Here is a 12710-nt window from a genome sequence, read left to right as displayed (position 1 = left end):
ATGTTGACACTAATATTTTTTGAGAGATAAAAGTAAATTAAAGCCAATATCTTAAAGTTTTGAAAAAATATTTGAGTCGAAAATAAATTTTTACCAACTTTTACACATTTTTAACTTCCCATAGGAAGTTATTGTAATGGGTCCGATTTGTCAAATTGAAAATTTTGGCATTTCTCGACGTTTCAAGGTCCCTAGAGTCGAAATAAAAGATTTTTAGAAAGATGTCTGTGCTTGCGTGTGTACGTACGTTCATACGTCCGTACGTTCGCGACGTTTTTTTCGTCGTCCATAGCTCAAGAACCAGAAAAGCCATTGATTTCAAATAAATTTTGTTATACAGATAATAAGGCAGAAAGATGCAGAAAGGGCTCTCAAGGAAATTGCGTGGGTGGTTTTTTTACCATAGCAGTTTGAAAAAAAGGTGAAAATTTTGGTTAACCCTAAATATCTTACGAACCAAAAACGCTATGTGATATATTGTAACGTGGTACCAAACAGGTATATTTTTGAAAAAAATCAATATAACGTTTTTTTTATAAATCAATAAAACTGAAAAAAAAAAATTTGTCACCTCCAAAATTTTACGACTGAAACATGATTTTAAGCAACGAAGAATAATGTTTTTGACATCTGATCAAGTTTTGAGAAAAATCGAATTGACAGTTTTTTTTTATAAAAAATAAAAATCTAATAAAAACATTACTCAAAGTTGGTAAAAATTGAATATCGATTCAAATATCTTTTCAAAAACTTGAAATTTAGGCTTGAAGCTTATTTTATCTTATAAGAAATATTGTTTTCAACATTTTGAAAAATGTTGAGAAAAATAAAATTGACAATTTTCTTACAAAAAATAAAAACCTAAAAAAAATGTATAAAAGTTGGTAAAAATTGATTTTCGACTCAAATATCTTTTCAAAACTTTAAGATATTGGCTTTTATTTACTTTTATCTTTCAAAAAATCTTGTTGTCAATATTCTGTTAATGTTTGAAAAAAATCGAACTGACAGTTTTTTTACAAATAATTAAATACCGATCAAAAAATTAACAAAAGTTGGTAAAAATTGATTTTCGGCTCAAATATCTTTTCAAAACTTTGAGATATTGGCTTTAATTTACTTTTATTTTTCAAAAAATCTTGTTGTCTATATTCAGTTAAAGTTTGAAAAAAATCGAATAGAAAGTTTTTTTAAAAAAACATTAAAAACCGAACAAAAAATTAACAAAAGTTGGTAAAAAATGATTTTCGACTCAAATATCTTTTAAAAGCTTTAAAATAATAGCTTCAAACTAATTTTATCTTATAAGAAATATTGTTTTCAACATTTGGTAAAATTTTTAAAAAATTCAAATTGAAAGTTTTTTTTACAAAAAATAAAACTCTGAAACAAAGCAATACTAAAACTTGGTAAAAATTTACTTCGGCCCAAACAGCTTTTCAAAAATTAAAAATATTGGCTTCAAACTTATTTTATTTCACACAAAATATTGTTTTCAATATCAAGTAATTTTTATATAAAAATCTTACTGTCCGTTTTTTTTATAAAAAATAAAATCTACAAAAAAAAGTACGAAAATTTGGTAAAAATTGATGCGAGTACATATAGACAAACTTTTAAGCAAGACAAATCGACAGACAGGATGGGAAGTTATCAGTGTGGGTCGCATCCCACCCTCTTTTTTTCAGTTTTTTTGATTTATAAAAAAAACCGTTAGTTGGATTTTTTTCAAAAAATATACCTGTTTGATATCACGTTACAATATATTTTATTAAAATTAATTCAAGTCTCTAGCGTTTTCGGTTCGTAAGATATTTAGGGCTAAGCAAAATTTTATTCAAACTGATATGGTAAAAAAAACTACTCCCGCAATTTTCTTGAGAATCCTTTCTTTATCTTTCTGTTTCTGGGAAGTAAGTAAACAGTAAATTTTATTTTTCTCAAAAATTTATTGAAAATTGAAAAGAATATTTTTTTTCGTAAAGGAAAAATTTGATTTTTGTCAAAATTGTACCTACCAGATGTCAGATTCCAGAAAAAATAATTTTTTGTGCTAAAACATTTATTTTCGTATTTACAAAAAAAATATTACTTACATTTTGTTTTTAAAATTATATTTGTTTGGTATTACGTAACAATAATAATAATAGGTATACAATCTAATTCAAGGTGCTAGTTCTACAGTGTTACCAACGGATAAATATATAATATAGCGGCAGCTTACATTTAGTTGTCAAAAAAATGGATATGTACATTATACACATTTACAAGATATGCATTTTGCCAAAATGTGGATTCAACTGGACACAGCCACAAAAAGGCAAAAGTGTATGCAAAAAAGCTTAACATTACCTAAAAAGAAAATTGGTAAAATTACTAGCAATTAACTTCAATAAAAGATTAATAACTTACCATCAAAGTCATGATGGCCAAACAATACATAAACTCATTATGGGTCCAATAAGTCAATACAAATCTTGAATGCGTTAATCACTGGCCACGCTTTAGTTGGAAAAGTATTATAATCTTTCAATACCTATTTAATTTCTAAATATAATAATAAAGCATATGCTTAAAAATGCGTTTATATAGTCAACATGTAGTTTAAAATTTAGTACTGATGTTTTACTATGGTAAAATATTAAAATGCATTTTTTGAGTTGAAAAAACATTTCCTTTATAAAAAAAATAATTAGTTGGACTCAATTTCGTGGATGTTCTAAAAGTAATGTAGATTCTAAAATATAAAAAATACTATCGGATAATTTCCTAATTCAAAATACCTACATGCCCTCAAAAATTTCACCAACTTATGCTACTAATAAATACAAATCTTGTCCATTCTATTTTGTATTGTCTCACGTACATTGTAATTAATTACATTTTTATCCCTTATCAAAAACCATAAAATGTAGTCGTGGTATTAGTTTCGGATTAAAACTTGGATCCCAGTTTCTACCACATATATTTTGTCAAGTCAAATCCGGTATTTAAATCCTTAAAAGTTTTAACAATCCATACCACCACAGTACCGCACACATACCTACCCTCTACCATACAATATAAATTCAAACCCCGATAGTTTCATTCAAATTATAAAATTTGCATCTGAATGTTAATTAAGACATTGAGATGATGTCCTTTTCCTTCAAATAATAATCTTATGTATTCATTCGTAATTATTGGACTTTACTTTAAAAGATAGAAGAATCCTTTTTAAGTCATTCTCTGACTTATGCGAAGAACTCCTTTGTATTTGTGTAAGATTCAGGAAGGGTACTAACGCCCTCCCATAAAAATAAGAGAGATTTTTTTTATCGAGAAAAATCTCATTCGGAATTAATTCACTTTGGTCGCAGAACAATAATGACAACAACAACAAAATAAAAAATAAGCTAAGATGGACAAAGTTTTTATATCCGGAATAGGTATTTTGGGATTAAGTGTTTTCCTTTTCGTGCAACACAAAAATTTGCATCACTATTGAAAGATTATCTGGCAATTTAGACGTTGATGGTGAAGCGGGTTCTTTTGTAATGCTAATGAAAAATACACAAAAGGATGGTTAAAGGAAGACGGGGTGGGACGGGAGATGGTTGAATGGAAATTTTTGTGGTGATTTTCAAAGATTTCCGGCGGAAAAAAGGTTTGGAATGGAATTAAGTTAACATTGATTTAGTTTGTTTGACATTTTTAGGACAGCTTTGTTTTGCATATCTAATGCTATATTTCTTACTGCAGTAAGTTATTTTGTCCTAAGTACAAACTTGAAGTTCCCTTAACCCTAATCGCATGATTAGTAAGACTCATACAAAATATATAGAGGAAAATGCAGACACAACATTTTGTGGTGATTCAATCAAGTGTATCTCATAGTTACAACTTTATTAAGAGGATTTAAATAGACAAATATTTTTGTTATCAATAGTTAAAAATATCACTTAATTTTTTGAGACACACAAAAATCTTAAAGGGTCTATCACACTCATCATCTTCATCGGAACCAGATTCATCTTTACAAAAAGCATATAGTTCATGTGCTTTCGATTCGCCAATATGAGGTGCTAGTTTTTGAACAAAAAATTTATCACTCAAGTTTCCATTGTCCAAAACTTCAAAAACTTCCATCATACACTTGATGTGACATTTAGCAATTTTTTCAATATCCTTGATGCCATCTAAATCACTAAATCTGATTTTCTCAATCAAATTCTGAGGTGTTGATTCTCTATTTCGGCAAACATCTGAAACTTCTTTTAATTTGTTTGATATTTCATTCGATGTACATTCCTGTTGATATTTTTGTATGAATTTAAACAAAAAGATTTAAATAAAAAAAAATATAAAAAACTCACTTGAATTTCTAGGAAAATGCAAGTTAATGCAAAAATAATTGTTACGACGACTGACTTATTCATTATTTTATTACAAATGTGAGTGTTTGCAAAATTTCAAATGCAAATTTGATGCAAGCTTTTATATAGACTTATTATACTTGCACACGAAAAGTACATAGTTTTTATTTGTCGGTTTAATTATTCGTTCAATTGAGTTGATCTGACATGCAAATTATTTATTGTTTAATAGATAAGACATTGTATCTAGCTTTATTTGGTTTGAAGCGTTTGAATAGTTTTTACTGCTGTAAACATTTACGTGCTAATAATTAAATAATATTGTTTGTTGGGATTTTTCTTAGAGCCAATTAAATCTGGGTTTTGCATTTAATTGTGTGTTGAAATAAACATAAATTATTCTCATTTCAAAAGAGGAACATTTCAGAATTTTAAATGTCAATAGGGTATACTTAGATAACATTTATTTTTTTTTAAACAAAACTGTTCATTGATTTTTTCTTTGTATACAATACGGTAAGAACAATATTTTGTATGAAATTACATAATTTTGAAATGTGTGTCGAAAGTCAATTTCAAATTTCTGGTAATATTTTTTGTAAATTTGATTTTTCCTAATAATTAAGCTGGAAATGAAAAACTTTATTCTTTTTAGCATAAAATATATATATATTATGACTAGGGACAAGCTTTTTTCGTTTTGTATCCAACTATTTTTTTGCAAACCCCTAAGTTTTTTGGAAATACTCCAAGGTGGAATAAATAAGGTATGTATTAAGTTTAAATTGCAAATAAAAACTGGGATTGGTTGATAAACACAAGTTTTTTGGTGCTTTTTGCGGGTCATAAAACGTACCTGTTTCCTTATGCCACATGAACAAGGAAAAGACCTGTAAGACCTTTTTAAGTAAAGAAAACAACAAATAATCAAATGGTTAAGGTAAATACTGGTTTTATTGAATGAATTTAAATAATTTTAATTAATGAGTGGTGCCTCCTAATTTCTGATTTGAGTGTTGTCAGATGATTGAGTGATATTTGGGTCCAGGACCGTTTTATAGCTTCAATAATGTCTTTAGTTTGTTGGCATTTTAGTACTCCTTGGTAGAATTTACTCCAAAAGTCATTGGAGAATAGGGGGCCATGGTAAAAGGTTTAAATTCTGCCCCTGATTAAAGAGTTTTGTTTCCAGGCGGTTTGTATTGGTGCATTATTTTGTTGCAAAGTATATATTGTGTCCACCAAATAATTCAGAAAATTGCGAAAAAGCTCGTCTCATAATTAATTTGTAAGTGATTGCCGCCATTTTAGAGTTTTGAAAATCCAGCTCCACGGTCCCGTAATAGTATCCATACCTTTAAGCCGTCCAAAATGCCGTACGGTTTTTCAAGATAAATTTCTTCCTTTCATAAATCATGGAAATAGCAGCAATATCCAATAGGACCGTTCTCATACCTCATTCATTTAACCTTTGGGTTTTTCAATAAAAACGTATTGTTTTAAATATAACTAAAAAAAAAAAAACTAAATAAGACGCTCGAATGCGTCCCACACTGATAACTTCCCATCCCATCGAACTATTTGTCTTACTTAAAAGTTTGTAGGTTTTCGTGTTGTTTTAAAAAAGTTGTTAGTTGCATTATTATAAAAAAAATTCAAAATTACTAACAATATTTTTCAAAAAAAAAGTTAAGCTTGAAAATCTAGTTAAATAGATTTTTAGTCGAAAACAAATATTACCAATTTTAGAAACATTTCTTAAAATTTTACAAATTTTACTAACGAAATTAATTTGAGAGATATCAAGAACCGAACATCAATTTTTACAAAATTTGCGAACTATTTATTTGTAAGTTTTATTTTTTTTAGCAAACTCTGGAGAACCCAGACCAGTATTAAATCTAGTAGCTCTGTTAAAATCAGTACGGTAGAGTTACCTCAGCCTCTGAAACTTTGACAGTGATATTAAACGTCAACAGATACTTGGTCAACAAATAAAGTCATCGACTCGCCCCCCTCACCTCTTACATTACAAACTGTTGCACTTTTACAAAAAAACTACTGAATATCGCAAACAATATTTCCTGTGAAATAAAAAGAGTTTGAAGACAATATTTTTAATTTTTAAAAGCTTTTTGAGTCGTAAGTAAATTTTTTCCAAGTTTTAGTATTGTTGTTTTTTAGGTTTTTATTTTTGTAAAAAAAACCGTCAATTAGATTTCCTCAAAATTTTGCTGAGTGTTGACAACTATATATTTTAAATAGATAAAGATAGTTTAAGGCCAGTATCTCAAAGTTTTGAAAAGATATTTGAGTCGAAAATCAATTTTTACCAACTTTTATTTTACTCTTGTTAAGGTTTTTATTTTTTGTAAAATAACTGTCAATTCGATTTTTCTCAAAAATTTAATGAATGTTAAAAACAATAATTCTTATAAGATAAAATTAGTTGCAAGCCATAATCTAAAAATTTTGAAAAGATATTTGAGTCGAAAAACAATTTTTACCAACTTTTGTTAAATTTTCTTTCAAGTTTTTATTTTTTGTAAAAAAAATATCAGTTCAATTTATCTCAAAATTTTACTGAATGTTGACTACATTGTTTTTTAATAGATGAAAATATCTTTAAACCAATATTTCGATTTTTTTTGTAAAAAAACTGTAAATTCGATTTTTCTCAAAATTTGTCAGAATGTTGAAAACCATATTTCTTATAAGATAAAAAGTTGGAAGCCATAATTTTAAATTTTTCAAAAGATATTTGAGTCGAAGTTCAATTTTTAAAAAGGCGCTGATAACTTCCCATCCCTTCTGTTGATTTGTCTTTCTTAAAAGTTTGTCTATATTTACTCGTATCAATTTTTACCAAATTGGTGTACTATTTTTTGTAGATTTTAATTTTTATGACAAAACGGACTGTTGGATTTTTACATAAAATTACTGAATATTGAAAACAATATTTTCTGTGTAATAAAATAAGTTTTAAGACAATATAATTTATTTTTTAAAAGCTCTTTGAGTCGCAAGTAAATTTTTACCAAGTTTTAGTATAGTTTTTTTTAGAGTTTTTTTGTTTGTAAATAAACTATCAATTCGATTTTTTTCAAAATCTTACTGAATGTTTACAACAATATTTTTTGAAAGATTAAAGTTAATAAAAGCCAATATCTCAAACTTTTGAAAAGATATTTGAGTCGAAAATCAATTTTTACGAACTTTTATACATTTTTTTTTAGGTTTTTATTTTTTGTAAAAAAACTTTGATTCCAATTTTTCTCAAAATTTGTCCTAATGTTGAAAACAATATTTCTTAAAAGTAAAAATTAGTTAAAAGCTATTATCTCAAATTTTTGAAAAGATATTTGAGTCAATAATCATTTTTTACCAACTTTTGTTAATTTATGTTCAGTTTTTAATTTTTTGTTAAAAAACTGTCAATTCGATTTTTTTCAAAATTTTAGTTAATGTTGAAAACAATAGTTTTTTAAAGATAAAAGTAAATTAAAGCCAATATGTCGAAGTTTTGAAAAGATATTTAAGTCGAAAATCAATTTTTACCAACTTTTATTAATTTTTTTTTAGGTTTTTATTTTTTGTAAAAAGCTGTCAATTCGATTTTTCTCAACATTTTTCAGAATGTTGAAAACAATATTTCTTATAAGCGATATAAGGTTAAAGCCTAAATTTCAAGGTTTTAAAAAGATATTTGAATTGATATTCAATTTCTACCAACTTTGAGCAATGATTATTTTTTTTTTTTATAAAAAAACTGTTAATTCCATTTTTCTCAAAATTTTATCAGATGTCAAAAACACAATTTTTTGTTGCACAAAATTGTTTTGGAGATGACATCATATTTAAGTCGTAAAATTTTGGTGGTGACAAATTTGTGATTTATATAAAACTATACTTGTTTGATATCACGTAACAATATATTATATAAAATTTAAATCAAGTCTCTAGCGTTTTCGGTTCGTAAGATATTTTGGGTTAACCAAAATGTTCATCTTTTTTTCAATTTGCTATGGTGAAAAAACCACCAACGCAATTTTTTTAAGAGCCCTTTCTGCTTTTTTTTTTGCCTTTTTATCTGTATAACAAAACTTATCGAAATCGATATCTCTTCTGGTTCTTGAGCTATGGACGATGAAAAAAACGTAGCGAACGTACGAACGTACGTACACACGCACGCACAGACATCTTTCTAAAAATCTTTTATTTCGACTCTAGCGACCTTGAAACTTCGAGAAATGTTAAACCTTTCAATTTGAGAAATCGGACCCATTATAATAACTTCCTATGTGAGGTTTAAAAATTATATTTATAATTTAACTTTGAATAAAAATCGATCTTATGATTTTTGATTTTTATTTTATAAATCAAGGTTTTTTTGATTTATTAGATTTAAATTTTTCGTCGCTTTGAAAATCATTTCTGAAATGTTTTCTGGATGCCTTTTTTTTGTATCGGGTTTTGTGTGTGAAAATGATATTTTAAAAACAAGATATTTTTCTACCTCATCTTTTTTCCAATTTATAATTTTGGAAGGATTTGATATTTTTATCGGCTTTTTGGAATTATTTTTTTTTTAATTTCCGTCAAGTGGATCCCAAACAACTTCTTTTTATATCATACGCTTATACCAATTTTATATCATTTTCGTTGTTCCAAACTTTTCGCTACATTTTAGATTTTATAACAATAACTACCCAAGCACTTTAAACATATGTTAATGCCTGAAAAACAAATAAAGTTTCCGATTCGGAATGGGAAACAGCGAAACATTTCACAAATATTTCGCGAGCGTCCAGACGAAGAAATCCTTTTAGAATTGTTTCTCTGCTCCTAAAAAATGTTTTCTTTTTTTTAATGTTTCTGAAATAATGTTTATTTTTGGTCTAGACACATCTTAAGGATGTTTAAAATGTTTTAACAGAACATTTTGTTTAAGGTTCAAAATTGTATAAACTGTTCTCCAATCTTCTATCAACTTATCGTTATCACCAAAAGTCAATTGTCATTGTCGCAAAAGAGTTGAAAATATTCTTAAGTTCCTTGTGTTTAAACTTTTGGCCTTTTTTCACATTAAAGCCACTCAAGGATGAACATTTGAAAACAACGAAGGTATCTACTTCAGCACTCAAATAAAAAATAATCTTATGATGAAGAAGTTTTCGGTTTTATTTTTTTATTTGAAAAACATTTTCAATCTTTATTGAAGTTTTGCTAAACTTCTTCTATATACATAGATACTTCAATATTTGCTACATCGTCTTAAGAAAGGGGTTAACAAGAAGACTTTCTTATTCACCGTTCCTTAAGTTCTTCTATAATAGTATACAACCTGGTTTCTTGGTTATGTGAAATGTTACCGAAATACTTATGAAAATGAAGTCTTATTCTGTCTTACAAGCTACAAGACACAAAAGAGCCTATTTATGTGAAAATGCAAAGGGAGTTTCTATATACTTGTAGAAATCAACAACTTCATATTGAATAAATCAATGTTCTTAACCCTTTACTCTTCTGTATGTAGACGAAACGTCGAAGGACGAGTGTCTGATGTATCTACCGATAGGTAGGTATATTATAGACTAGTTTGGCAAGTTTATTGAATTAAGTTGTTAACATTTCTCCAAGGGAACTATCCCAAGTTAGCTGTTTCCTTTGATCCTTCTTCTTCTTCGTCTTTCGCCGTCGCGTCATCCCCGTCGTCACCGTTCGTCGTCAATGCAATGTCAGTGTGTGTTACCTTGGCAATGGCTATAAAAGATTTGTACTCCCCCAAGCTACCATCATCATCATTCAAAAGAAGAAATATTTTACGGTCTTCTGGTCCGGAAGTTCTGTTGTCTAGAAGAAGAAAAAAAATATCTACATATATACAAACAATGAATCATCGTTATATAGAAGATGAAGTTAGTTTCTCGTCGACAAAACTTCATCATCGCAGGACCAATCGCTTTCAAGAGGTTAAAGTTTCTATCACCATCATCATCATGCCATGCGATTTTGATGGCGATGCTTTTCATTTAAGGTCTTAATGTTATATGAATATTATCCTTAGTTACCTCTCCAGCTCCAGGGAAGAAAAATTCCATAAAAACTAACCACCAAACCGTGAGTTTTCTTCTTCCTGTGATGATGCAAATCTCCTCGGATCGACTAACAAACATTTTTTTAATTGGATTATGGATTCATATATCCGTAACTGAGGTTGAGGCTGAGCTGAGCAAGGGATATGCGTTGAGAGCACTCGCCTTTGCATGCAGAATAGTTGCGTCGTCGTCATCGTTGTCCTGTTGGGCGCGGTGGTGGGTGGTGGTCAGTCGGTCTAAAAGGCATGTCCATGTCCAATTGCCTGTGCAATGGCCAATTAATCCTATATACACAAGTGACCGGGGACAGAGTCGAGTTGAGTGGAGTGGAGTCGAGTCGGCATGGAAGTGCGGATCTAGCTGCTTTTGGAGGAACCTAGAGAATGGATATGGAAATTCATTTTTATGGTTGACAGCATTTGCAGTTGTCCCAGGTAAATCCCTGCGAATCGCTATGTTCACTCCTATTTTTATTTTTATTTTTTGTTCAAGAAGACTATAGAGCTTATGCGGCTCATAGAAGAGAGAGAGTGAGGATGAGGATATACAAAAGTTAGGCTAGGGAATTAACATCGTTTTTATATATATTTATACCTAGCCAGGCAGAAGTCCATTTAGATAAGAACTGATGGAGATTTTAAGGATGAGTTAGTTGTGTGCAGGAAATTTTGTGTCGATTTTTTTTTCTGCTTGATGCTCTGCTGGTTTTAACGAGGCTTACCGCAATGGGATTCATTCTTATAAAACGGGGACGATTTTTTAAAATTCGTAGCACTTGGTAGCAGCTCGCTTATGCCCATTCACTTTCATCAATTGCTGAGTGAGTCGTCGGAAAGATGATTTTATACTTGGTATTTTGGAACACTATTTTGGAAAATGGAAACGAGCAATATCCTAGTGTTAAATACAGAGTGAGCCATTTAGTGGTATCTTAACCTAAGAACAAGCCTGCACAAATTTCTAGGAATTTTTACTTAAAAGGTCGCATTAGCCATCCGCTCCATTATTGCTTTGAAATTTTAGACTCAGACCAGCTGAAATTTGTCAAATATTTAAGGCATCAACATCATCTATTTCTGAATAAGAGCATATTTCCCTTCAATCTTTATTGTCACACTTGGAGCTCGGGAAACTCACACGTTGTGACGAGAAGCAAATGTATCCATTCATAGGGACGGTTAATTTGCTGTAAATTGTGTAGTGGTGGCATAACTAAACTATTTTTATTTGAGAATATCATCCAAGCAATCCGTGAGCACGAAATCATTAATAAATTTCTGGAAAAATTGGAGCAACAGAATAAGCTACCACAAATCCAACCGAGGAAATCACTTGAAAGAAGAATTTGTGTTCCATAACAGACAGTACTATAATACATTTTTTTTTTTAAAGTAATGTATATTTGGCCCACCTTTTATTTTTGAATTTTATGTCTTGGCTGCACAATATTGCAAACTAAGTTTAAAATATTCTTAAACAATGTGATTAAGTTCCGTTTTTTTTCACAATTCTCATTATTCAGGCTTAAGGCATGCAGCCACAATATTTCGTAATTTATTCAGTTACGCTCTTGATAGGAATTCTATTGACCTATAAAATCTTACGCCTTTTAACCTTAAAAGAAAGAAAAAGAATGAAAGTTCTTATAGCGTTTCATTTTTATAAATTTACCAGGAAAAAGCAGAACTTTTTTTCTCTAACAAAGTCATCTTTTCTGTGTTAAGCTCTTCCACGCTTCATTATAACCTCATCTATTGCTCATTTGCTTGATTCTCATACTCAGTGGAGACTTTTTTCATTAAAATGAAAAGGAAAACTTTAAAAAAAATAATCTTTTACCCACAATCACCATGGAACACATAAATTTCAGATGAAAACGAGTAAAAACAAATAAATCTAAGTCCCAAGAAGGTTCCTCTGATCCTGATGGTGGCCGAGAAAAGTTAAAATATCCTCCTGATGAAAGAACCATTTCTTATCTGGCCTGGATTCTGCAGATGCACGGTCACGCGTTTCGATTGAAGTTCCCTCTTACCCCACTCTCATCCCTCTTAAACTCTACCTCTTCGTCCGTTAAAAAAGTCACACAAAAACTTCCCAATAACCCCCGCGTTAACATCTCTTTTCAGTAGGTTGGATGTTATAAGGTATACCTCTGGGGAAATGGATAAATTGAAACAAAATCCTGCTTTAGTTTGGTAGCCACAAGGATTCACTTTGAAATCAAAGAAGGCAAAGTCTGTGTGGAATTGTTTGT

The 12710-nt window shown here is 29.4% G+C and overlaps 1 protein-coding gene across 1 annotated transcript; it reads right to left on the bottom strand.

The window, feature by feature from the left end:
- Window positions 1-3843: 3843 nt before the first annotated feature.
- On the bottom strand, window positions 3844-4503 carry LOC129939358 (uncharacterized). The gene is made up of 2 exons (XM_056047343.1): window positions 4356-4503; window positions 3844-4290 (listed from the first exon to the last, which is right to left on the bottom strand). Exons 1-2 carry the CDS (start codon window positions 4416-4418, stop codon window positions 3922-3924), a joined length of 432 nt encoding a protein of 143 aa, XP_055903318.1. The 5' UTR covers window positions 4419-4503; the 3' UTR covers window positions 3844-3921.
- Window positions 4504-12710: the final 8207 nt, after the last annotated feature.

Source organism: Eupeodes corollae, chromosome 1, assembly GCF_945859685.1.
Source record: "Eupeodes corollae chromosome 1, idEupCoro1.1, whole genome shotgun sequence".
NCBI classification, from domain to species: Eukaryota; Metazoa; Arthropoda; class Insecta; order Diptera; family Syrphidae; genus Eupeodes; species Eupeodes corollae.
The sequence above is the reverse complement of the archived record's forward strand: the minus strand, read 5'-3'. Positions and strand labels throughout refer to the sequence as shown.